The sequence below is a fragment of the Rana temporaria genome, chromosome 2 (assembly GCF_905171775.1).
Source record: "Rana temporaria chromosome 2, aRanTem1.1, whole genome shotgun sequence".
Lineage (NCBI taxonomy): Eukaryota > Metazoa > Chordata > Amphibia > Anura > Ranidae > Rana > Rana temporaria.
The window spans coordinates 380,336,935-380,364,586 of NC_053490.1; the positions used below are offsets into that span (position 1 = coordinate 380,336,935).

The 27,652-nt window shown below is 42.3% G+C and overlaps 1 protein-coding gene and 1 long non-coding RNA gene across 6 annotated transcripts in view; both read left to right on the forward strand.

The window, feature by feature from the left end:
* VEZF1 (vascular endothelial zinc finger 1) overlaps positions 1 to 26,966 on the forward strand; it is a 46,115-nt gene extending 19,149 nt beyond the window's left edge. For 2 of the 5 annotated variants that reach the window (XM_040337850.1, XM_040337854.1), the window contains exons 2-8: positions 2,765 to 3,486; positions 11,957 to 12,020; positions 14,320 to 14,506; positions 17,449 to 17,481; positions 20,709 to 20,759; positions 23,991 to 24,050; positions 24,228 to 26,966. In XM_040337850.1, the coding sequence (XP_040193784.1) occupies positions 2,765 to 3,486; positions 11,957 to 12,020; positions 14,320 to 14,506; positions 17,449 to 17,481; positions 20,709 to 20,759; positions 23,991 to 24,050; positions 24,228 to 24,652 (1,542 nt within the window). In that variant the 3' untranslated portion in view covers positions 24,653 to 26,966. The remainder of the gene's footprint in view (positions 1 to 2,764; positions 3,487 to 11,956; positions 12,021 to 14,319; positions 14,507 to 17,448; positions 17,482 to 20,708; positions 20,760 to 23,990; positions 24,051 to 24,227) is intronic. The other 3 variants (XM_040337851.1, XM_040337852.1, XM_040337853.1) reach the window with 3 other exon arrangements.
* Positions 15,698 to 17,141, forward strand: LOC120927288. Its single transcript, XR_005747065.1, has 2 exons — positions 15,698 to 15,996; positions 16,660 to 17,141. It is a non-coding gene; the product is annotated as an uncharacterized LOC120927288 (long non-coding RNA).
* Positions 26,967 to 27,652: the final 686 nt, after the last annotated feature.

Below are 27,652 nucleotides of genomic sequence, written 5' to 3' on the forward strand. Positions count from 1 at the left end.
TTATTACCCAGAGTGAAGTGAGAAATGACTGGAACATTAACAGCAAGCATGAAGATTCATCTCCATTCTAGCTTGTTGCTCATCAGTCTTTTGCTTCTCTCTTTTGCAATATTGCAACACAGCATCACTGATTTAACTTTAGATGTACACGCCATCTGTCATTACATAATGTTAAACTACAAGAGCAGCAATTGCTTCAGTCAACCTATGCCTTTTATTTAATTCTCCTGCAATAACTGCTAACCACCTCATCTACTTGTAAATGTTGTATTATACAATGACAAAAAAGGCTGTTCTATTAAAGCTGATCTTGCCCTTCCTGCTTCTTCCCTCTCCTATTTTGTTTCATCAAAATGCCAATTACATTTTGAATTCTCAAAAATGGTAATGGTGCGCTGTTCCTTTTAAAAATTAACTGATGTGACCTAGTACTCCTATAACAAGTGAAGTGAATAAAAATAACCAAATATGTTAAATCTAGTGGCAAATAGTTATTTCACTTTAGAATGAATAAATGTGTGCATAAAATGTTTATTCATTCTAAAGTAAAATCACTATTTGCCATTAGATTTAACATATTTGTAAGCTGCACCAAAACGTTTTTTTACCTTTTAATGCAGGGCATGCATTGGGCAAAAAAAAAACTTTAGCCTTTACAACCACTCTGTATAAAATCTAATGTATATACCATTGTTTCTACACCATATATAAAATTTGGTATTACATAGTTTAGATATGGCTTTTACATTTTTATGTGGTCAAAATCAACAGAAAATTGTTTTTCACCAGTATTTTTTCTAATTTCCAAACAAAATGAAAGTACATCATTTAAAGTGTTGTATCAATGGAAAGTACTATCTGTCCCCCGAAAAAAAAAAAAAAAGTTTGCAGTTAACTCATCCACACAAAGCAGCTTCTGTATTGTAAAATAATCTATTGCATGTCCAAAACCTGACAAAAGCCCTGGCACTAAAGCAGTGTTTCTCAATTCCAGTCCTCAGCCCCCCCCAACAGGTCAGGTTTTCAGGATTTCCATTATTTTGCACAGGTGATTTGATCAGTTTCACTGCCTTAGGCTGGGTTCACACTACTACACTACTTTCATCCTACTTTGCTCTGCTACATTGGTCCTACATTGGTCCTACATCCATCCTACTTTCATGAACAGGATACTACTTTGGTCCGACTTCAATGATATTCAATGGGCCTGAAGTAGGATCAATGTAGGACCAAAAGTAGTACAGGGAGCATTTTCAAAGTCGGACCGACTTGTGTAGGACGCTACAAGACGCTCTCATAGGGAAACATTGAACACAGAGCAAAGTAGGATGAAAGTAGTGTAGTAGTGTGAACCCAGCCTCAGTAATCACCACAGCCTTTTCATCTGAGGGAAATCCTGAAAACCTGACCTGTTGGGGGGGCCTGAGGACTGGAATTGAGAAACACTGCACTAAAGGGAGTTTATATAGGTTAAAGGTGCTGGAACTCAAGTGGTTAAACAGTCGAGCCTAAAACGCACAATGTGATCATATAAAGACTATTTTCAGGCAGCCATGCAAGGATTAAAATGTTTATAGATTTGCTTTTTAATTTACTATTGTGTGTATAGTATACTGTAGCTACATACAGTATATAGCACTGTTTCGGCAGCAGTAATAGGGGATTCCCATTCCATTTTTAAAAACAAGCTGCACCGCCATTGTATTTTAATTATTGAATACAAGGCTTCCTCTGGCTAAGGTAGGCGGATGGATGAGGTCATGATATCCACCTCAGCCAGTCAGAGGAAGCCTTGTATATATTGATTAAAATACAAAGCTTTTTGTGAAGGGCTAGGCAAAACTTGATTTTATTCCTGCAGCAAATTCTCCCTACCACTGCCAGTACAGTTTATTTACTTTTTACATAGATGTTGAATACTTGGGTCTCTTTGGGATGGTTTAAGAGCCGGTGATCTGCCGATATGGTTCCTGTAAGGTCTGCGCAGGCGCAATCCTTGCCGACGGAAATCTCTGAACCTCGGCCGGCATCCAGGGCGAGGTGGAATTTGAGGAAAGTGGCCAGTCGGCCTCACGTCCTTGCTTCGCTCGCTCGGCCTCCTGGCTCTTTTTTTAACATCCTCCAAACCACAGGGATGTTAAGGAATGAGCCTGGATGCCGGCCGAGGTTCGGAGATTTCTGTCGGCAAGGATTGCGCCTGCGCAGTCCTTACAGGAACCATCTCGATAGAGGAACCTTAACGACAAGTCACCGGTTCACACTGGGGCGGCACGACTTAGGGGGCGACTCGGTAAGGCGTCCTGAAGACGACTTCATAGGCGACTTGCAAAATGACTTCTGTATAGAAGTCAATGCAGGTCAACCCCAAAGTCGTACAAGAACCTTTTTCTAAGTCGGAGCGACTTGCGTCGCTCCTATTAGAACGGTTCTATTGAATAAAATGCAACGCGAATTGTCAGGCGGCTGAGTCGCCCCAGTGTGAACCGGCTCTAAGGGGGAGTTTTTTTTGTTACTCTGATTTATGTTTCCAGATTGGGTCAAAATTGCTTTCTAATAAATCTTCCACAACAGCCTAGGTTGTCCTAACTCCTTTTCTGTAGTCTGTCTGTGTGTGTGTGATACACACACACACACACACACACACACACACACACACACATATTATGTGTGTGTGTGTATATATATTATATTTTGCACTTGTAACTGGAATTTTAAAATGTTTTCAGAAATGTTTCTAAATCCAATATTTTTTTTTCTTTTTCAGGCTCACGAAGCTTCACACCACCACCACCACCATCACCATCATCACCAACAACAGGCTGCTCAAAACAGCTTGCTGCCATTATTAGGAGCACCTGTTGAGCCTCTTGATCAAAAACCTATGTTACCTTTACCAATAAATCAAAAACCTCAACCTCCCCCAGAACCTATGAAAGAGCCTGTTGTAATAAAGAAAGAAAAATCTAAAACCTCCTTTGTGTGCACATATTGCAGCAAAGCCTTTAGGGACAGTTACCATTTGAGACGCCATGAATCCTGCCACACAGGAATTAAGTTAGTGTCACGGCCAAAGAAAATACAAACTGCGCCAGTTGTGCCACTCATATCGACTATTGCTGGAGACAATAATAGAACATCCTTGGTTTCAACAATTGCAGGGATACTGTCTACTGTTACCACATCGTCTTCATCTACAATTCCTAGTGCAAGCACTAGCATCCCAACGATGCCAGTCCCTCAGCCAGTGAAGAAGCCTAGCAAACCTGTTAAGAAAAACCATGCCTGTGAAATGTGTGGAAAGGCCTTCAGGGATGTTTATCATTTAAATAGGCACAAGCTTTCCCATTCAGATGAAAAGCCATTTGAATGTCCAGTCTGCAATCAACGTTTTAAAAGGAAAGACCGCATGACCTACCATGTAAGATCGCATGAAGGAGGAATTACCAAGCCCTATACATGTAGTGTTTGTGGGAAAGGATTTTCAAGGTATGTCATTTCAGCTCATGACAGAAATATCATGCTGTAATGCCAAACTCTGGGCACACCTAAAATATCAATGTCCATCCTTCCAAATGATGCAGAAATTGGTCACTTTTTCTAACTTTACTTTTGGTTAACACCTTTCCGGCCTATAGTAAAATGACGGCCTGGCGGGGCATGTCATCCTCCCCAAAGCGCGCCCTCTGAGCTGCGTGGTGACCTGTCACCCGCTGTCTACCAGATGACAGATCAGTGTACCAGCACCATGTGATCGATGTGACCAATCGCAGAATATCACATGACAATTGTACACAACGGATGGCTTCCATTTATGCCATTGATTGTTTACTATTGTGCTAATCTTTGATTGGTCATGGTGATCACGTGGTACAGACGGCCAATTATAGCCCATCTGTACCATGTAATTATCTGTGGCCACAGTAGCTTACCAGTGAATGGCTAGTGGGGGGCAGCATGTTTAGACAAATTTGATCATTGGAGGAGAGCACACTGAGTTCCCAGCACAGCTAGAGAACTGAGCACATTGTAGTCTCCTGCTTAGTGTGGTACATTTTTAGTAGGAGAGCAGAGGAACTGACAGGAACACCAGGTATTTCACATAAAAGAAGCAACACAGAGAACAGAATACTTTTTCATACAAGTACAGGGTACAGCAGGCACATATCAGGAGTATGAAATGTTGGGACTATCATAGTCTTTAACTTTATACATAGAGTACCATAATCTCTAACTGATGGTTTTTGGTCTGCATGTGGCTCACTCTTGCAGTCCCGAGTTGGTTAAAAAATGCAAACATGAGACTCTAGCTGGTTTCCAGTTTATAAATATAAGGCTAGACTTCTCTCATTCAGGCCACAGCTGTATCTCTTATTTTTCAGTTGACTTTTGTTGAGTCAGGTGGTGCCAATGGGGTCACCCCCGGCTGTAATTTCGTCCTAATTCACACTCTTGTGGTATTTCTAGTCGTGGCCATCTTTAGTAAGTATGCCCTTAGCTCAGAAATGCAGGCAGGAAGGGTGTACTTTAGCTGGGAAAGCCCCTCTTCCTTATGAAAGAAAAAAAATGCCCATGAAGACTCCTGGGATGCACAGCATAATTTTGGTCTAGGGCAGGAAGCAACTGAAGAAATGTTTTTTTTTTTTTTTTTAAAGGGTTAAAAAAGTAAATAAAATATAGCGTCCTATCTATTTACTAATGGTAGAACTTTAAGACCAGCTGCCACAGTTGTACTGCGCCAGCTTGGCTCTCCTGGGCGAAAAGCCATTATTGTACGTCGGCTGCTTTTAAGCGATCTAGGTCTCCACTGGCCACCCGCAATCACTGCTGAGAGGGACAGAACAGGGATCTGTCAATGTAAGCAGACAGACCTCTGTTCTGTCAGGGGAGGAGAGACAGGTCTGCTGTTCCTAGTGATTAGGAACAGCGGTTTCTCTCCTCCCAGTCACTACACCCCCCCCCACCACAGTTAGAAACGCCTCCCTAGGGAACACTTAACCCCCTTTATCGCCCCCTAGTGTTAGCCCCTTTCCTGCCAGTGACATTTATACAGTAATCGGTGGCTATTTTTAGCACTGATCGCTGTATAAATGTCTATGATCTCAAAAAGTGTCCGACCTGTCTGCTGCAATGTCGCAGTCCTGCTAAAAATCGCTGATCACTGCCATTACTAGTAATAAAATACTAAAAATGCCATAAATATAGCCCCTATTTTGTAGATGCTAAAACTTTTGCACAAACCAGTCAATATACGCTTATTGCAATATAACATTTTTATTTTTCAGAAGAATACATATTGGCCTAAACTGATAAAGATAAAAAAAAACATATCAATTTTGTTTGGGAACAGTGTCGCACAACCGTGCAATTTTCAGTTAAAGCGACACATCGCTGTATCGCAAAAAAATGGCCTGGTCATTGGGGGGGGGGGGGGGGGATACTTCCTGTCCTTAACTAGTTAAATAATTGTGTAGCTAAATGATTGAGTAAATGTTGTTGCTTATCAAAGCATTATAATTACTGGAATCGAGTAGATGTGGCCCCTTAAAGATTTATTTCACTTTGACATGCCTGATATAGTGCCTCATGATGTTTGCAGAAGTGTGTACTGCTGAAGCGTGGTAACTGATTTTCTTCAAATGGTTGTAGCAAAACAAGAATGCATAGGGATTAGTACATTTTTGATCGGGAGTTGCTTTTACAATGGTTTATTGCATTTCTACACCGATTTTCTGTGGCGTTTGTCCAGCCCGCCGAACGCACTGTAATGCACTGCACGCCACATGGTCCATTGGAAGCCCTGATTGGCTGACACAATGAAGGCTTTGCCCAATCAGGGCACAGAACACTGTCAAAGCCAGGATTGGAGAAAGTATTCAATTTAAATGTCATTTTATTTTATTTTTTTCCGTTCTAATTGCAGCAGGTTCTCCACACCAGTGTTTAACTCCAGTCCTCAGGGCGCCCCAACAGGTCATTTTTTCAGGATTTCCCTCAAATGAATTACCAAGGCAGTGAAACTGATCAAATCACCTGTGCAAAATAATGGATAGCCTAAAAACATGACCCGTTGGTGCGCCTTGAGGACTGGAGTTGAGAAACACTGCTCTACACGGTACAGATGCACCACTTTACAGGCAGACTAAGGGTACGCCCCAGGCACTATATTTAACCACTTCAGCCCCGGAAGGCTTACCCCCCCCCCCCCCCTTCACGACCAGGCCATTTTTGCAATATGGCACTGGGATGTACACAAATTTATGTGTTTTTTTTTTTCTACAATTTTTTCTTTTGGTGCTATTTAATCACCTCTGCGTTTTTTTGTTTATAGCGCAAAAAAAATATTTATATATCCAATAAAATATTTTTTTTTTAATTTAGGCCAATATGTATTCTGCTACATATTTTTGTTTAATAAAATCCCAATAAGCGTATATTGATTGGTTTGCGCAAAAGTTAAAGCGTCTATGGGATATTTTTATGGAATTTTTATGTTTACTAGTAATGGCGGCAATCAGTGGACAAATCGGACATTTAAGTGACTTTTTTGGGAACCTGTGACACTAAGGCCCCTTTCACACGGGGTGGATCTGCCGGACAGGCTCCGTTAGCTTAGCGGGGGATCGCTCCGTTGATCCCCGCTGAGCAGGCGGATGATGGATTCAGGGACCTGTCAGGCCCGCTGTTCTTTATGGGGAGATCGCATGAAAACAGACAGCCTTTCTGTTTTCATCCAATCCGCTGGACGGATGGCGAATGTATTACCATCCATCTGTTTTAAGCGCATATCCGCTGACATCCGCCTGCCCCATAGAGGTTAATGGCTGGCCCACTCGGATCTGCCTAAAAAATGGACAGGTGGATCTGATCGTGTGAAAGGGGCCTTATACAGTGAGCGATGCTAAAAAAAATATATATATATATATATGCACTGTCACTAGTAATAAAACTGACAAGGAAGGGGTTAACATCGGACGATCAAAAGGTTAAATGTTTCCTTAACCACTTAAGACCCGGACCAAAATGCAGGTAAAGGACCAGGCCCCTCTTTGCGATTCGGCACTGCGTCGCTTTAACTGACAATTGGGCGGTCGTGTGACGTGGCTCCCAAACAAAATTGGCGTCCTTTTTTCCCCACAAATAGAGCTTTCTTTTGGTGGTATTTGATGACCTCTGCGGTATTTATTTTTTGCGCTATAAACAAAAATAGAGCGACAATTTTGAAAAAAATGCAATATTTTTTACTTTTTGCTATAATAAATATCCCCCAAAAACGTATATACATTTTTTTTTTTTTTTTGCGGTCCGTTATCCTTTTGAGGAGGACTTTCTAAAAAAGTGGACCTCTTTTCCGTCAGTGGATCCCCCCTGTGTCCAGACTAAACAAGGCGACCACGTTGCCGGTGGAAGGGGCGCCCGCTTTCAAGGACCCCGCTGATAGAAGAGCTGAGGCTGTGGCCCGCTCCATGTTCACAGTGGTGGGGTCGGTGGTGAGACCGGTCTTGGCCGGGGCTCTAGTGTCACAGACACTTACTGAACGGGTAAAGTTGTTGTTTCAGGGGTTGGAAGTGCATCATGCCCCTCCGGACTGTGTGGCGCTGGCCGACCAGTTGGTGCAGGGCCTAAAATTTGTCTGCGAGTCGGCCCTGTATACGCTTCATTTTCTCACCAGGGCCTCGGCCTACGCGGTGGTGTTGCGCTGCCTTGTCTGGCTGAAACGTTGGTCTGCGGACCAGTCTTCTAAGAAGGCCTTGGTGGATTTGCCCTTTAAGGGTGAACGGCTTTTTGGAGCTTCTCTGGATGACATAAAGAATGCCAAGGGTGGTAAGAGCACTCTGCTCCCACAATCTGGTAAAGGGAAGGAGCCTAGCCGTAGACAGGGGCCCTCCTTTGCCACACCCAAGCATTTTTTTCCTCCGTCCGGTGCGGCAGGTAAACGTTCCCAGGGTGCTAAGGCGCCCGCTGAATGGCAGAAGCGCCCCTGGTTCAATAAGCCTGCCGAAAAACCTGCTTCGCATGAAGGTCTGCCCCCACCCGTCTCTTGGGTGGGGTGCCGACTTCGCGGCTCGGAGGTCTCTTCTTTCCGACCGGTGGGTTTGCAAAGTAGTTTCCTCGGGGTACAAGATAGTTTCTCTCTTGTCCGCCAAACAGATTTTTTCCTTTCAACCTCCAGCCCCCTCAGGGTCGTCGGGAGGCCCTGTTTGGGGATGTTCAGGATCTGCTGGTCAGGGGAGTTATAGTGTCGGTTCCTTTACTGGAAGGGTTTCAGGGGGTTTTACTCTCTGTGATAGCGGCACTCCATCAGGGGGATTTCCTGGCGTCCTTGGATATCAAGGACGCATACTTGCATATCCCCATATGCGCAAAGCACCAGAGATTTCTGTGCTTTGCGGTCGGGGAGGACCACTTTCCATTTGGGTGCCCTGGCTTCGGCGCCAAGGGTTTTCACCAAGGTGCTCGCTCCGATTCTGGCCCTGCTGAGGCAGCGCGGGATCGCTATTGTTGGATACCTGGATGATCTTCTTCTGAGAGCTTCTTCAAGCTCAGAGTTAGAGGTGGATGTGTCTATCACCTGCCAGACCCTCCGGGAATTTGGTTGGCTGCTAAATGCTCAGAAGTCGGTGTTGGTACTGTCTCAGCGCCTGGAATACCTGGGGTTGGTCCTGGATTCCTCGGAGGCGAGAGTTTTTCTTCCCACGGAGAAATCGGACACTGCAAACTGCGGTGAGGCGGTTGGCAACCCAGAAGTGGTCGTCGTTCGCTTTTGCATGCAAGTTCTGGGTCTGATGGTGGCCTCCTTCGAGGCGGTTCCGTATGCTCATTTTCACACGAGTGTTAGAGAGAAATTCTGTTGCGTTGGGACAAGCTCTCTTCATCTCTGGATTACCAAGTCCGGGTAAGTCGCCTGGTCAGGTCCTCCCTAGTGTGGTGGCTGACATCTCCGGTACTTCAGGCCGGGAAGTCGTTCCTGCCGTACCACTGGACGGTGGTCACAATGGATGCCAGTCTCTCCGGCTGGGGGGGGAGTCTGGGGTGTTCAGTCAGCCCAGGGTCGCTGGACTCTGGAAGAGTCCTGCCTGCCAATCAATGTCCTGGAACTCCGGGCGATCAGGCTGTGCCTCTCCAAGTGGTCTCTGATACTGCAGGGTCGCACAGTCAGGATTCGGTCGGACAACGCCACGGCTGTGGCATATGTCAATCATCAAGGGGGCACACGGAGCTCGGCTGCGGCGGCGGAAGTCGCTCACATCCTCCGTGTCTGAAATGGGGCACTCCAGACGTGGATCTTCTGGCGTCCCGACTCAATCGGAAAGGTGTCACAGTTCGTGGCCGGGTCAAGAGACCCGTGGGCAGACGCGTTGGTGGCTCCGTGAGGTCACTATTGCCTAATCTACGCCTTCCCTCCTCTGAAGCTTCTTCCTCGTCTGCTGCGCAGAGTGGAAGCCGAGGGGATACCAACAATCCTAATTGCTCTGGATTGGCCTCGCGGTCCCTGGTACGCGGATCTGGTGCGTCTGGTAGCAGATGTTCCGTGGCGCCTGCCACTGCGAAAGGATCTTCTGTCGCAGGGTCCTATCTTGCATCCTGCTTTACAGTCGTTGGCTTTAACGGCGTGGCTATTGAGAGCCAGGTACTGAGGGACCGGGGTCTGTCTGATTCGGTAATCTCGACCATGCTGCGAGCGGGGAAGTCTACTTCCCGGAAGATTTACCATCGTACGTGGAGGGCTTGCATCTCTGTGTGAGGAGATGAATTGGAACCCCGTACATACGTGATGTCCAGGATTCTGCTGTTCTTACAGTGTGGAGTGGATCAGGCTCTCGCCTTAAAGGGGAGTTCCAGCCATTTGTATGTTTATTAAAAGTCAGCAGCAACAAAAAGTGTAGCTGCTGGCTTTTAATAAACAGACACTTACCTGCTCCAGCGACGCGCCGGCTGGGGCTCCGCTCCTCTCCCCCCCCCCCCCCCCTCCCCGGCCGGCGTCTTCATTCTCAGTGTGGGCACCCGGCCGTGACAGCTTTCGGCTTCACGGCCGGGCACCCACTGCGCATGCGCGAGCGGCACTGCGCATGCACGAGCGGCGCAGCCCGGCGCTGCGCCGCTCAATTGGCCAGGAGATCGCCTAGGACCTGTGACGTGTCCTAGGCGATCGCCTACAGCAGCCCCTTCCTGTAGGCGATTAAGCTTGGTCGCCTACAGGAAGGAGGAAGTGGGACAGGAAGTCCCACTCTTCCTGAAGCCCCCACTCCCCCCCCCCCCCCAAAAAAAATTACATGCCAAATGTGGCATGTAAGGGGGAGAGGAGTGGGATAAGAGGAAGTTCCAAATTTGGGTGGAACTCCTCTTTAAGTACGATTTAAGGGTCAGATTTCTGCCTTGGCTGTGTTTTTTTTTTTTTTTTTTTTTTTTTTTTCAGCAACCCTTGGCGGCGCACTCGCTGGTGCGTACGTTTGTGCAGGGGGTCCGGCATGTGGCCCCTCCTGTGCGTCCTCCACTGTCGCCGTGGGACTCAAATTTTGTCCTCTCTGTGCTTCAAAAACCTCAGTTTGAGGGCATTAGGGAAATCCCTTTATTGACTCTTTTCCAGACACCCGTCAACCAGACGGGTGTCTGAATTGGCGGCCTTGTCTTGCAAGGCTCCCTATTTGGTCATCCACAGAGATAAGGTGGTGCTGCGTCCGCAGCCGCCATTCCTTCCTAAGGTTGTTTCGGCCTTTCACATTAATGAGGACATTGTTCTTCCATCCTTGTGTCCTCGGCCGGCGAACCCAAAAGAGGCTGCGTTGCATTCCTTGGACGTGGTTCGAGCACTACGGGTGTACCTGTCTGCTACGGCTCCGTTTCGGAGGTCGGATTCACTGTTCATGTCGGTGACTGGTCCTAAGAAGGGTCTGGCGGTCTCGTCAGCCACCATTTCTAGGTGGATAAGGCAGAGGGCCTTCCTTTCCCGGTTACGGCGCATTCGACTAGGGCAATTGGTGCCTCTTGGGCTTTCCGCCATCAAGCGTCTGTTTTACAGGTGTGTAAGGCAGTGACCTGGTCGTCGGTCCACACCTTCTCAAAGTTTTACAAGGTGGATGTGAGTGCATCTTCGGATGCCTCCTTCGGCCGCAAGGTTTTGCAGGCGGCTGTTTAAGGTTGAAGTTCCTCCGTTAAGGAGCTCTGGTTTGTTTGGGGTGAAGTTGGTTTGCTGTGTTTTCCCACCCCTCGATTTTTTGACACTGCTTGGGGATGTCCCTAAGGTCAATTGCTGCTGTGTCCGTCCATGAATGGAAGAGAAAATAGGATTTTTGTACTCACCGTAAAATCCTTTTCTCTGAGTTCATGGATGGACACAGCACTCGCCCCTCCTTTGTTTGTACTGCTTGTTTACGAACTGGGGCTGCAGAGCAGAGGATGGGGGATGTACCATGGGGAACCGCCCCCTGGGAGGTACTGTACTGTGTGGAGTGTTTAACACTTAACATGCTGTTTTTTCTGCCTAGTCAATCTCCTAAAAGGGAGGATAATACCCTAAGGTCAATTGCTGCTGTCAGTCCATGAACTCTGAGAAATGGATTTTACAGTCAGTACAAAAATCCTATTTTTTTTTTCATGAGGCATTGCAAGTTACAAATACTCCCAGAGGCATGATGGGACTTGTAGTTCTGGAACAGCTGGATCGCCCCAGGTTGCCTACCTCTGATCTAGATTCCCCTCTTCGTTTTTGTATTCATTACATCAGCTCTTACACTTTAAAAGTTGTTTACTGGTTAACATTTACAGTGTTTTTCCTTTTCTTATATACAGTGACTGCACCTGCATACAAGTAACCTGAATACCTTTTTTTTTTGTTTTTTTTTTTCTTAACTAATGCTTGTTATAATGTATGGACTAACCCATCACATTGTGTTTAATTGCTATTGATGTGCCTTTTTTCTATTCTTTTTACAAATATACTTTTTTTTTCCCCTGACAGACCTGATCATTTAAGTTGTCATGTGAAGCATGTGCATTCTACGGAAAGGCCCTTCAAATGCCAAGTAAGAAAACAAAAATCTGTTAACGCCAGTAGTTTATTTATTGCAGGTACTTAAAATAGCGCTGTCAATTTATGCAGCACTTTACATATATTATATTTGCATAAGTCCCTGTCCTCAAAGAGCTTACAATCTAATGTCCCTAAGACTGTTCACTATACGTCTGTCAAAGTAGTACTCAAGTCGCCTGGCAAGGTCACAGCAGTGTGAACTGAGTCTAAATCACATACACTAGGGGCAGTTTTAGACAGGAGCCAAATAACCTACCAGCATGTCTTTGGAGTGTGTGAAGAGTTCCCAGAGGAAACCCATGCAGGCACAGGGAAAACAAGAAAACTCTCTAGGCAGGTAGTGCCATGGTTGGGATTCAAACCAACAACCCTAGTGCTGCTAGGCAGAAGTTGTGCTGAAAAACATCAGCATTATCAATGCCTCCATTTTGCATTATTATATAGCATTATATTTGCAATTTATCTTCTGATGAATGTAAACAGTGGGCGCAGAAAGTATTTATGTAAAAAGGATTAGCTTGGCCATACTGAATTTGACAGTAGATGGTTATAAAATGCTTAAAGCAAAGTTCCACCCAAAAGTGGAACTTCCGCTTTAAGTACACCTTGCCCCCTTTCATGCTACGAAATATTTTGACTGGGTACCTGGTTATGACCGGTTCCTGTCCTGCTTCCGTCTTCTCGCTGCCTAGGCAGCGACTCCTCTCCCTCTCTGCAATCCCCTGGGACATGTCACAGGTCCCAAAAGATTGTCTGGGCACGAAGAGCGCAGCGCGACTCGTACATGCACAGTGCACACCCGGCTGTGAAGTCGCAAGCTGTCACAGCTCGGTGCCCACACTTGCAATGACGGAGAGGCGGGGGAGAGAAGCGAGGCTTCAATCGGCCCCTTCACCTGACCGTGGGGCAGGTGAATGTCTTAAGTCAGCAGCTACACTTTTGTAGCTTCTGACTTTTAATATACTGAAAAACTAGTGGAACTCCGCTTCACCTACTGTACACCTGTGATGCTTTAAAGCGGAGTTCTACCCAAAAATGGAACTTCCGCTTTTTCGGTGTCACATTTGACACCTTTCAGGGGGGAGGGGGGTGCAGATACCAAATAGACTCATGCGGGAGTCACGCCCCTTCCCGCACCCCCGCTGTCTCCTGGCAAACACACTGTTCCCAGGAGAGAGCGGGGACCAGTGATGGCGCGCCGCGCTACTCGCGCATGTGCAGTAGGGAACCAGGTAGTGAAGCCGCAACGCTTCACTTTCAGATTCCCTCACAGAGGGTGGAGGCGGGTGCAGCTGAGGGACAATCGATTGCTCGGCCTCGGCTGCCAACATCGCGGGCGCGCTGGACAGGTAAGTGTCCATATTTTAAAAGTCAGCAGCTTCAGTATTTGTAGCTGCTGGCTTAAAAAAAAAAAGTTTGGCGGGAACCTCCGCTTTAACTACATAATTACATAAAACATAAATGAAATTTTAAATGAGAAGTCCAGCCTGAGCTTTTTATGCTGGGCTTCTCCTAAGGGTCACAGGAGTGCAATTTGTTTTGCACTCCTGTGACCCGTTTTCATCGGCGAACGGTCTGAAGTCCACTGTCTGCGCTGACGTCACTGCCATCAGTTGAGGCAGCCCATCATCACGACTTCCCAAATTGGAGTCCGCCAGCTGCCTTAATTGATGGCAGTCTCGGCGAGCCGCAGAGAAGTCCACCCCTCCACTGCTCAGCGCTCCAATGAGCGTGGAGAAGAAGACCAGAAGCGGTGACTGACAGTCGGCGTCACTCTGCTCGGGGAGGAGTGAGAACAGAGCCATCGTGGTGTTCGGTGGCTCAGTTCTCAGTGCAGAGACGCCGGGGGACAGCTGCAGCATCGGTCTGATGCGCCATCCACCGAGGTAAGTATGATTAGCAAAAAAAAAAAACATACATCTTTTAAAATTGTTGCATGATAAAAGTGCTGACATTTCTATATGCTAATGCTAACCTATATAAAAAGATTTGACTTGGAATTCAGTTTGAACATATTCAAACTGAATTAGCCTCTGTGTTCTAGTGAACAAAAGGTGCCTTACGCTGTTAGCTTGTTGATGGCAGGCACACATCTTTTGTAATTCCGGTGCCATTACCATAAATAAACATTGTAGAAATGCACTGAATGCAGCTTTGTCAATAAAGGTTCGTTCATGGCAATATAAACTAGCAATAACTTGGTCAATACCACATGCTTCTATTAACGTTTTATTTTGTCAACTGTGTGAAGGACTTAAGTCAGTAGAAGTTGTAAAATTCTTCTCTTTCAGACCTGTACTGCTGCCTTTGCCACCAAAGACAGGTTGCGGACCCATATGGTGCGACATGAAGGAAAGGTGTCTTGCAATATATGTGGCAAACTTCTTAGTGCAGCCTACATCACAAGTCACCTAAAGACACACGGACAAAGTCAAAGTATTAATTGTAATACCTGTAAGCAAGGTAAAAAGTTTCAAGGTAAATATCTTTTTATTTATTATCTTAATTGTTCTGTATTCTTATGTTCTGCACTGTCTAAATCGGTGGTTCTCAAACCTGTCCTCAAGTACCCCCAACAGAATATGTTTTGGGAATTTCTAAAATGGCTGTCCAAAATACCAAGCCATTGTTGTGGGGTACTTGAGGACGGGTTTGAGAACCACTGGTCTAAATCATTGCTTCCAGTGATCCTTTTAGTATTTGTCTTTCTAAGACTGTTGACAGGCTTTTGGCTTAATTTAGAACTTTGACAGGAGCTTTTAACCTTCTGGCATTCATTTGACCTACAGTCCTGGCAAAAAAATTGAGAATGACACACACATTCATTTTCACAAAGTCAGCTGTCTGTTTTTATGATGACAATTTGCATATATTCAGAACGTTATGAAGAGTGATCAGATGAACTGAAATTAATTGCAAAGTCTCTCTTTGCCCTTAAAAATTAACTTGATCCCCCCCCAAAAAAATGTCCACTGCATTTCAGCCCTGCCACAAAAGGACCAGCTGACCAGTGTGTCGAGTGATTCTCTCGTTAACACAGGTGTCAGTGTTGACAAGTACAAGCCTAGAAATCACTCTGTAATGCTGATTGAGTTAAAATAACGTACTGGAAGCTTTAAAAGGTGGGTGGTGCTGTGCTTGAAATCAAGCAGGGAAACGCGTTGTTCTTGCTTTTCAAAAATAGATTCACATTGTTCATAAATCAACCATTTATCGCATAGTCAAGAACTTCAAGGACAAAGGTTCAATTGTTAAGGCTTCAGAGCGCCTAAAAGTCCAGTAAGCGCCAGGACCCTCTTACAGTTGATTCAGCTGCGGGATCTGGATACTACCAGAGCAGAGCTTGCTCAGGAATGGCAGCAGGCAGGTGTGGATGCATCTGCACCCACAGTGAGGGGAAGACTTTTGGAGGATGGCCTGGTGTCAAGAAGGGCAGCAAAGAAGCCACTTCTCTCGAGTAAAAACATCAGGGACAGGCTGATATTGTGCAAAAGGTACATGGATTGGCCTGCTGAGGACTGGGGTAAAGTAATTTTCTCTGTTGAATCCCCTTTTGTTTGGGACATCTGGGGAAAAAAAAACGTGTGCAGAGAAGGTGAGCGCTACCATCAGTCCTGTGCCATGCCAACAGTAAAGCACCCTGAGACCATTCATGTGTGGGGTTGCTTCTCAGCCAAGGGAGTGAGCTCACTCACAATTTTGCCTAAGAACACAGCCATGTATACAGAATGGTACAAAAACATCCCTTGGGAGCAACTTCACCTAACATCCAAGAACTGTTGGTGACAAACAATGCCTTTTTCAGCATGATGGCGCACCTTGCCATAAGGCAAAAGTCAAAACTAAGTGGCTTGGGGAACAAAACATCGGTCAATGGCCAGGAAACTACCCAGGCTTTAATCTATTAAGAACTTGTGGTGAATCTTTAAGAGGTGGATGCACAAAAAAAAAATTCTGACAAATTGCAGGTATTGTGATGATTGGGGTATCAAGAACTGCGCCCGACTGATAACCCACTACTGCGCCAAATGGAAAGAAGTTAAAGCGCCTAGCTGCTGCTTAAATTAAATAGTATGTGAAATAAAGGAATATATTTTGTACATAAAGTACCAATATAAAACCACAGCGCTGTGAGAATAAATCAATATTCAAATCTAAATATATATACACAGGTGTACAATGTGATATCACAATTATAAGTTAATAAACTTATAAACTTGTAAACATGCAAAATAAGTGAAAAAAAGTTCGTGATGCTACAGAAAACGTGACGTATTCAAAAAGGAAAGTTCATGTGACTTCAAAAATAGTTGATCCACTTTTCCAGGACTTCCACCACACCTGCACTGAACACTGAGGTGTGGTGGATGTCCTGGAAAAGTGGATCAACTATTTTTGAAGTCACATGAACTTTCCTTTTTGAATACGTCACGTTTTCTGTAGCATCACAAACTTTTTTTCACTTATTTTGCATGTTTACAAGTTTATAAGTTTATTCACTTATAATTGTGATATCACATTGTACACCTGTGTTTATATATTTAGATTTGAATATTGATTTATTCTCACAGCGCTGTGGTTTTATATTGGTACTTTATGTACAAAATATATTCCTTTATTTCAAATTGCAGGTATTGATTATGCAAAAATGGGCTGCCATCAGTCAGGATGTGGCCCATAAGTTGATAGCATGCCAGGGCGAATTGCGGAGGTCTTGAAAAAGAGGGGTCAACACTGCAAATATTGACTCTTTGCATAAACGTAATGTAATTGTCAATTAAAGCCTTTAAAGCCTTTGACACATATGCTTGTAATTATACTTCTGTATACCATAGTAACATCTGACCTAAAAAAAAATCTAAAAACACTGAAGCAGCAGACTTTGAAAATTTGTATTCGTCATTCTCAAAACATTTGGCCAGGGGCTGTACTTCAAGCTCATTTTGCATTTCAATGGTACAGTATTGGGTATGCAAAACTTGGCTGACGTGAAAAAAAGCCTATCAACACCAGTCCAAAATTTTTTTCTCTAAATGTGTTTTTTTTTTTTTGTTTTTTTTTTTTATAAAGCATGCTCAAGATATTTGAAATTACTTTTTTGATCATTAAGAATTGAAATGGATAGGAGGTTTGCAAAATAGTAGATGAATTCAGCCTTTTTGGGCATCATTACTAGATGGAAAAAAAATACCTCTGTGCCCCATAAGTATTACATAAAGAGCTGCAGCCTATCGTTACAGCTTCCAGCAGCACTGCTTCTATGACATAGCTCCAGTGTGCCCTTGTTATCTTAGATTTGTAGTGTGTTTTTATGGTTTATCCTGCAAATTGGTGTATACAAATTTATGCTGTTCAGTTTCTCTTTCAAATATAATCCTTTTCCTAAAACATACTACTTTTCTGTGTACCTCATCATTTAGGGTCCTGTTCCTTCCAGCCTTATAATTTCAAAGGTGAGAGTGTTGCAAGATTAGAGCCTGCTTGAACTTACCTGTAAAGTATGTGGTTACAGCCTTGCTGTTAACTGATGATAAAGCAGCCACAGTGAAATAACCTGTTATGTACGGTCATTCTCCTGAGGGCAATCATTACTCTTCGTGGAAGCAGTGGCCTCTCTGAATTGGTTTGACAGAGCTATCCATTTAGGAGTGTGAGCTTTGCTGAGTGGGGAGCTCTGGCTCTGATTTCAGAGGGTAGAGCTGCACGATTCTGGATAAAATGAGAATCACAATTTATTTGTTTAGAATAAAGATCACAATTCTGAGGAACTTTTTTATTTTAAAGATTTACAGCCCCTGAACATTAGGTTATCAAACAGCCGCAACTGAGATAGCTCTCTATTCCATAGAGAGCTAGTCGCCATCTCCTGTCATGCGAATTGGATGCGCATCCAATTTGCATAGGTGTGAACCTAGCCTTAAACTGACTTCATTTGCAGACCAAAGTTCATACATTTTTGATCTGTAAATGAATATGCAGGACAGATAAGAAGATAGAATGTTTTTTTTTTTTTTTTCTTTCCCTTTCCATGCTGAGCAATGTTGTTAATAAACATTGCAGGCTACCTTTTACATAATTCGTGGAAATGCTGGATTGAGATCTTGTGGGGGGTTGAATCGAGATTGCGATATTTCTAGCGATTATTCATGCAGCTCTAACAGGGTATGTCAGACTGAGTGTTTCCACATGATGCTATTTTACTATGGCTGCGGCTACTTGATCAGTTTACTGCATCTGAAATCTATTCCCACAGTTTTTTACATAATTCAGTTGAGCTTTACCTCTAGACATGCAATTTAATAATTTAAACCTAGATGTGGGTATGTATCGCAGAGCTGTGCAGATTACTGCAGCATCTGATTACTGCAGATGGATTTTGCTGGAACTATTGAGGCTAATGCGATTGTGGTTGGCAGCAGCAAAGGGCTAAGAAAATCGGACTGTTGGCCTAGTACCACCCCAGAATATTCGGCTGTGGTTGTCACCTTGAATACATAAAAATAGCAAGTACTTTAAACCATAGCATGGCAACACATGAAAATAAACAAATCGCTTTTAAGTTCAACTCAAGGGAAAAAAAAGTTTTGGATAATTTTAGTTTGGACCGTGAGCAATGGTTGGAACCTCTCTGCCTGTTTTCAAATGCTGCGTCTAAATTTAGGGTAGTTAAATTTTTAAATTAACCTTCCAAATAGGGATACATACAACAATAAAATGTACACAGAAGTCCTTACAATTTTATCCACCTAATACAAGCTCTGTCTGAAGAAAGATTTGGAGTCCCATAAATATATTTAAAGTAAAATTCCAGTCAAAACCTTACTAAGCTAAAATCTACTCCCACTTCAATTTTAAGCCTATTTGAAGTCGGGTCAATCACACAATCGGGCCCCAAAGTAAGCCTATGGGTGACGTAATTGCCTGGACTCTACAGCCCTTGTCGCTGCTCTCTCCTCTACACTGGACAGATCCTGTGACCAGAGCAACTTCAGAATAAGAAGTAACGGCATCTTTCCTTTTACAGGGTAGATAGAATTTGCTCAGATATGGGGGGGGGGTCTATGAGTAAATTTTAGCTTGATTTTTACTGGAATTACACTTTCAACTTCTCTCTAAAGGTAAAGAATCCCAGGAAATAACTGTAAATGTATAACTTGGAGGGAGAAAAAAGGGTCATCTATCCAATTACGCTGCTGGCTTGCTGTAAGACAAAGTTCTGAGTACAGTATATCTCTTTAAACTTCTGCTAACCACAGCCGTGTGCTTGGTATTGAAGAACTTGTGGTCCCACTGGCACCATCCTTCTGTCTGCCCATCACTTTATGGACCTGGTTTCAACATTGTAAAGGATGGTGCAGTAAGACCAAATCAAATTTACTTCTTATAAGGCAGTAGTAGGGGAAGAGAGCTGGAGATGTGTGTAGGGAAATCTGATTGAATTTGACCACCAGCAACAGGAGCCAATGGCAGTGTGGAGCATTTTTTACCTTGATGCAGAGAAAACATTAAAGCAAAAAAAAAAACGTAAATCTTCGTTCTCGCTGCTGCGACAGCAAAGTCGTATGATCCCATGTTGCAGTAGTGTGAACAGAGCCTTAGAGTTTATACCCACTGTAACAACTACATAGTGGGAGTGAGTCATTGATGACCGATTACCATTTTTTTCTTCAACCCCTTCACACCGACTTCAAGGGGTTGTACTGGGAATGCCTGTATGTGTTTTCTTGGCTTTCTTGTAATAACAATCAATACGGATCAGCTGTTATTACAAGCGGGGAGGCGGGCACGTCCAAAACCTATTCCACGAGCGTGCGCAATTTTCAAGCATGACATTTTGGGTATCCATTTACTTGACCCAACATCATATTTCACATTATACTCCTTTTTTTTTTTTTTTTTTAAATCGTGAAGGTGTATTCCAAAAAAAAAAAAAAAATGCATTTGAAAGGCTGCTGCACAAATGCAGTGTCACATGTTGCAACAATTACCATTTTATTCTCTAGGGTTTCTGCTAAAAAATATATATGTTTGGTGGTTTCAAGTATTTTTCTAGCAAAAAAAAATTATTTTAACTTGTAAGCGACATGTGTCAGAAAAAGGCTTAGGCATGAAGGGGTTAAAATGAAATGACTGTTTACTGCCTGCGCTATAGCTGAAAGACGGCTACAGCGCGTGCTTACTTTGCCAGGAGGGCGTACATGGACGTTGTCCTGTGAGCGTGCAGACTCAGCAGATTGGCGTAAAGGGCTAATCAGAGCGGCCCTTTACCACGTGATCAGCTGTGTCCACTAATAGATAGCTGGTAACACAAGCCGATTATCAGCTTTTCTTTCCTCACGCTAACAGCGTGAAGAGAGGCAATAACTAGCTTGTGTCAAAGGGACATTGATACTGATAATCAGGACACGGATTATCAGTGCAAGTGCAGTCCCAAGAGTGCCACCCATCAGTGTAGCCGCATCGGCGCACATCAGTGAAGGCGAATAATGACTTGTTTTGCATTTTTTTTTTTTCTAACAAACTGAAAAAAAAATTTCCCCCCAAAAAGTGCCCAGTAGGCAAGTGGTTAAATAGGCTTTATTCCTCCTAAAGTGTTTGTTTTGTTGTGCACTTTCTTTTTGGTAGGTGTGAAAATGTCTGCTCTGTAGTGCCATATAACAAATCTACGCTTTAATTGTAGGTCAACTTCATGAACTTCAAACTCCAGTTCATTGCAGAATTAAATATGAAGGTATTTGAATTTTTCTATACAATATATTATAAGTTTTGTTAAAAACAGACTTTTGAGATTCTTGGGTGGTATATACTTCACTTTGTGTCATAGTTCTTTATCTGCCCTCCTTGTAGCTTTAAAAAGTTTGTATGTTCCTAAAAGTATTACAACACGTAGATACTCCCTGTTACAGCTTTTGTTCAGAATTAACATTGTCTGTGAGATGGGAGCAGTTCATCGAGTGACTTTCTATGGAGCTAATGTTTCAAGGCAAATACTTCCTTATTTACAAACACTGCATTCTAATAAGATCCTTTTTTGTTTTCAAATGGGCTATTTTTTTTTTAACAAAAGTAATGCTCAATCAACTTTTATTATTGCTCATCCCTAAAAAAAAAAAAAAGTTTTTCAAGAATCGGTTCACGTTCCTTATCCAGTGTAATTCTGAAGGTCTGAACTGTGATTAGAGTTTGGTGGGTAGCTGTTTACATTTTGATACTTGCGCTAGATAGCACTAAATTGGGTATGAAGAAATATGTGCTGTGAGTTTTTTGCCTGGGTTAAAAATTTATTGCAAATTTCCAGTTTGTATTTTGCAAATTTTTTAGAATGATGGATGGGCATAAGGCCCCATGCACACGAGACGCTGGTAAACGCGTGTTCAGAGGCATTTGGACAGCTTTTTCAACTGCCCCTGAACACATTCAATGTTATCCTATGTGTCCATGCACACAGTCACGTTTTTCTGCATTTTTCGGCAGTTGCGTTTAATGCTCGTTTTTTCAGAAGCAAAAAAATGGGTTCATGCGCAAAAGTTTCCGCATTTCAGACGCAAAACGCTGGTACCGATTTCGTTTATAGGTGTTTTTTAAAGGGTGACCTATTTTTTTACATTAGAAATCTCAAAAATTATGGCAAATGATGAAAAAACATTAATAAAACATAAAAAAAATTAATTGCTTGCATTGTGGACAATCCACAAGTTGTGGCAGGTGACGTGGCAAGTGGACAATCCACGACTTGTGGTAGGTGACGTGGCCAGGTCACGTGGCCAGTGGACAATCCACAACTTGTGGGCAGGTGACATGGCCAGGTGACGTGGTAGATGGCGTGGCAAGTGGACAATCCCCAACTTGTGGTAGGTGATGTGGCAGGTGACGTGGCCAGGTCACGTGGACAATCCACAACTTGTGGCAGGTGGCGTGGCCAGGTCGCGTGGTAGATGACGTGGCAAGTGGACAATTCACAACTTGTGGCAAGTGGACAATCCGCAGCTTGTGGCAGGTGATGTGGCAAGTGACACACTAAATACATGTACACTGCTGCTCTCTCAGCTGCTACTCACTCTGGTCTCACAAAATGGCTGAAATGGTTAAAAAATATTGTTTTTTGAGCTTAGGGAGGGTCTTATGATGTTTCTTAACTAAACGCTTATAAACTAAAATGCTGTAAAACGCTGTGAAATTTGCGGCAAAAACTGGCGTTTTAAACACCGCTTGTTGCGTTTAAAAACGTGTGTTTAAATGAGTTTGCATCTGCGTCTTGTGTGCATGGGGCCTAAGAGACAAAGACAAATTGTGCAAAAAGTTTTATATAATTTTGTTTATTTACGGTACTTCGTGAAATTTTATAGATTTTATTTTAGACAAGGTAATGTTCAACTTTGAAAATGCTGATCCATGCTAAGAGGTCCTTTTTTTAAAGGAGTTGTAAAATCTCAAGGATTTTTTTCACCTTAAAGTTTAACCGCTTAACGACCGCCGCATGTATATATATGTAGGTCCACAGAATGGCACGTACAGGCAGATGGGCGTACCTGTACGTCCCTGCCTTTCTGCGGGTCGCCCCCCCGGGACATGCGGCGGTCGGAAATCGCCTGGGAGCTATCCGGGATGAGGGCGCGGCTATTCGTTTCTAGCCGCCCCCTCGCGATTGCTCCCCCGGAGCTGAAGAACAGGGAGAGCCGTATGTAAACACGGCTTCCCCGTGCTTCACTGTGGCGGCTGCATCGATCGTGTCATCCCTTTTTTTAGTGAGACGCAATCGATGACGTCAGACCTACAGTTGTAAACACACACTAGGTGAAGCATAACTCCTTCAGCGCCCCCTATGGTAAACTCCCAAACTGCAACTGTCATTTTCAGAATAAACAATGCAATTTAAATGCATTTTTTGCAGTCACAATGTCGCAGTCACGAAAATTTTTTTTTTTTTTTTTTTTTTTTTTTACCAAAAATAGGTAGAAGAATACATATCGGCCTAAACTGAGGATGTTTTTGGGGGATATTTATTATAGCAAAAAGTAAAAAATATTGCATTTTTTTCAAAATTGTCACTCTATTTTTGTTTATAGCGCAAAAAATAAAAACCGCAGAGGTGATCAAATACCACCAAAAAGCTCTATTTGTAGGGAAAAAAGGACGTCAATTTTGTTTGGGAGCCACGTCGCACGCAGTGACGAATCGCAAAACCTGGCCTGGGCATTTAGCTGCCTAAAGGTCCGGGGTTAAAGTGGTTGTAAACCCTTGGTGACAAAAAAAACACCTGCAAGACAAAGGCATAATGAGCTAGTATGCATAGCACGCTATTATCACCGGGTCACGGACTCGGGTGATCACAGATCCGAGGCCCCTTACCACATGATCGGCTGACAGCTGATCATGTGATGTAAACAAAAGCTCTGTAATCACTTTTTTTTCTCCTGATCACGGCTCTTGTGTAAGGGACATCGGTCCCGAAGAGGAGGGGGCACAGGCACCTCATCTGTGCCCACCAGTACTGCCTGCCAGTGCCCACCAGTGCAAAAAAGTGCCACCTATCGATGCCCGCCAGTGCTGCCTGTCTGTGTCGCCTACCAGTGCCGCCCATCGGTGCAGCCTCATCAGCGTACATCAATGAAGGACAAACATTTTATAACAAAATATAAAACGGTTTTGTATTTATTTATTTTAAATTTTAACAAAAAAGAAAAACTGCAGAGGTGATCAAATACCATCAAAAAGTAAGCTCTATTCGCGGTAAAAAAAAAAAATTATAATTTTTTTTTTTATTTGGGTACACTGTTGAATGACCACGCAATTGTGTCTAAAAATTGGTCTGGGTAGGAGGGGGGTTTAAGTGCACAGTAAGCAAGTGGTTAACTTTTGGGTTGTTTCTAAGTTTTCATAGTAAATATTTCCTAGTTTTTACCGGTTATTAAAATACACCCAATGTTGGGACTTTGATATATTACTTTGCCTCTTATTTCAGCTCCAGACTCACTCTTTTGTGCTGTGGATCAGAATCATAGGACCTTTTCAATAGGTGATTGTATGTCTTCATACCAGTTGATGCGTAAGAATTTTACATGACACTATAATGCCTCTTATTGCCAGGACAATTTATTTTTTAATTTAAAATAAAAGTAATCACACCTGGTAAAGAAATGTATGAAAATCAAATTGTGCTTGTGTGGTAAAAAAAACTTGCTTTTTATTTATTTTTTAGACACAAGCAACATGTGCCAAACTTCTACCGCAGCCCAGACGTCTGTGACTCTTACTTCTCCCTTCAATATTACGTCCGCAGCATCAGGGACCCTTACAAACCCTGTAACGGTGGCAGCAGCCATGAGCATGAGAAGTCCAGTGAATGTCTCCAGCCCTGTCAATATCACTTCTTCTATGAACCTAGGACATCCAGTGACCATAACAACGCCGATTTCTATGGCTTCACCTTTGTCCTTAACATCTCAAGTCAATTTGCCTACCTCAGGCACTGCTCCAATGAACATTGCACATCCGGTCACTATAACAAGCCCTATGAATCTGCCTACATCAATGACTTTAGCTTCTCCATTAAATATAGCTATGAGATCAGTGGAGAGCATGCCGTTCTTATCACAAGCTCTGCCATCTACCCCACCTTGGTAATGGGAAAGCGGAAAAAAACATAGATATATTTTTAAAGCAGTATTATGGGGTTGTTCAGTAGTTGTTTACCAGCAACTGACAGTCGTGATTTTATAAGAAGCTTACAGCTACGTATTGATGTTTGAACCCCCTGAGTTTTACAATTTTTTTCATCCATTCTTCTGCCTTCAGAATTATTCTGGACCATACCCAACTAAGGAGAAGAATGCAACTAAAAAAAAAAAAGACAATATAGGCTAGATGACTGTTTGTTTGTTGGCAGCATTTTTTTTTTTTTTAAAGAAATGGTTTTAGTATTTTACCCAGGTAACTATTGTCTTTAAATAACACTAGCAATGAATTCCTTCATTTTTATGCCAAAAATGGGGATATTTTTTTGTCACTACTATAATTGAGATACTAGTATAGGTGCTACTCTGTGCTTCTTGACTGTTTTTAAATTTATGACGTGTAATAACTAAGGGAAAAAAAACAAACAACATGTATTAGCAGTATGCATTTCATGGTGATGGATTTTGGTTTTCCAGCACTATCGTAAAAATAAAGAGTCCCTACTCTATCCGGCACAGAACATTATTTGTGATTTTGAATTCACACGCTGATTAAGTATCGGGCACATTGGCAAAGGTTTAAAACACATGGCAGAGGTGAACTTGACTTTTGACTCTCCAGAGGCGTAGAATCTTCCATTGGAAGCTGCTTCTAAGCTCCTTTCTTAAGTACCGGGCATATCTTGAAGCAGTTGCATGCAGTCTTTAAGAAGTTGCCTACTAGGGTCCTGGGTTGCCAGCTTCTCCAACCCTTCATTCTTTACAAAAGCTTCACTGCCCTTATTAGAGTTGAAAATATGTATTTGTGCAGAAAAAAAAAAAAAAAATCAGAGTACCCGAAAAAAAGTATTAAAATATGGACACAAAATCCATGTCGGTAATGATCCAAGAGGAATTTGGACTCGGGACCTTTGTTGCAGCAGAAATCCAAATAATAAATATAAAATATATATATTAATTTAAGTAGACATTCTCTCCAGCTTGCACAAAGAAGGTTTTTAGAATATGGTATCTAGGGTTTTGCTGTCGGGGAACCTACACCTGCTGAAGCCTTGTTGCAAGTTTTCCCCTCACAAAATTGAAATATGACTATGAATGGACTGTGGCCTGTTGTAGCCTAAAATAACCTTTCCGCAGGAGGACATGTACAATCGACTTTCTTGATGTAGAGAAGCACAAAGAGAAACTGCGCTTAGTATCCCAATTTGGACTTGCTGATGCATTGGAAAAAAAAAAAATATGGAAAAGAACTGTTAATGCAATTGTATACAGTATATGTTTTTTTTTTAACCACTAAGTAGTTAGCCCAACAGTGCAAGCCAGGATTTGGTTTTTGGTTTTGCATTTATTTTAATTTTTATGGGGACTTCTTAAATGTGTGTTGTAAAAATGTTCCTTTTTATAACATGTAAATATTTTCATATTTAGATCTGTGTTTTGATATATATATATTTTTTTCCTTTCAAGTGACAGTGGGATAGTTCCACTTTGGCCTGTCCCCGGTATGGTCAATTATCACTCTTAACTAGACACCACCTCCAGCTACATGCATAGATATTTCTTATTTTGACCTTTTTATTCTTTCTTTTTTTTTTTTTTTTACATGGTAATTATGTTTAGAAAACCAAAAGATTAAAAAAAATTCTGCATTTTAGAGTAACATTACATTAACCTTTTTTTGTTTCTTCGTTAAAATCTTTTAAGTGCTGTAGATAACTAGAAAACACATTTTATAAGAAAGGTGTTTTAAAACTTTTACATCCATTGAATTTAGAGATATTAAAAAAATAAATAAAAAAAATAAACTACATTTTTGCTAATAGAGAAAGTTTTATTTATACATTCAGCCTGTTCTCTGTTGGTTAAATTATGCCAGCAAATAATGCGATTGCAAGGGATGTCTGAGCAAAAAGGGCCGTTCAGCCATGGCAGTAGGAAAAAAAAAATGAATGCTTTAATATAATTGAACAGTGTTCTCAGATCAGAACTGTCTGGGCAGAAGGCAACAGACAAGTTGTAGGGGCTTGATATATACAAGAAAGTAGAATTCAGTGTAAATTATTTTATAACTGATCTTTTATATTGTAGAACATAAAGTGTACATCTTTTGTATATACAAAGCTTAGTTACTTTCTGTTTAGCAGAAAGCAGCTACATTCCTACACTTTCAATGTATGTTTGTTATAATGTTCATGTAAACATATGCCCCATGTTTGTGCCTTTTTTTAATTAGTTTGTCTCAATAAACAACAATGTAGAGAGAAGTTTTATTCCCCAACTTGTCTATATGGTCAATGTGTTTCCTATTCATTGATATACACCAAAGAAAAATATAGATACCAAAGCAACTAGCTATGAATTGTGTTCATGCACATTTTATTTCAGATTGATAATTATTCAAAGAAAATGGTTTGCATTTTCAAGACTACATTTTTTATATATATATATATATATATATATATATATATATATATATATATATATATATATATATATATATATATATATTATATATATGTATGTATATATGTGTGTGTGTGTGTGTATGTGTATATATATATATATATATATATATATATATAATCATAAATGTAGGCCTATGCTGACTTTTTAGGGCAAGTGTTGATGAGCAAATGCGGCTTGCCTTCAGGTGCATTCTGCTGCCATTTAACATAATTTATTGACAGGCACATTTGATTTGTATGTGACTTTCTAAGGTGCATCAACCTACTTTTTAAGGTGCTTTTGAACGTGCATAAAGAGTAAAGCAGTTCTGACATAGAAGCCTGTCGACGCAGGCCCAATGGCATTCAAGTCTCCAAGTGGTTTTGTTAAACTTTTAGCGCATATTCAACCCTAGCATGAGCTTGTTGATCCAAGCTAATCAAGGTAAGGAAACAGCAAATACTGTTGCTGTTGTGCCAAGATCATACTAAGGAATTGCATTGGT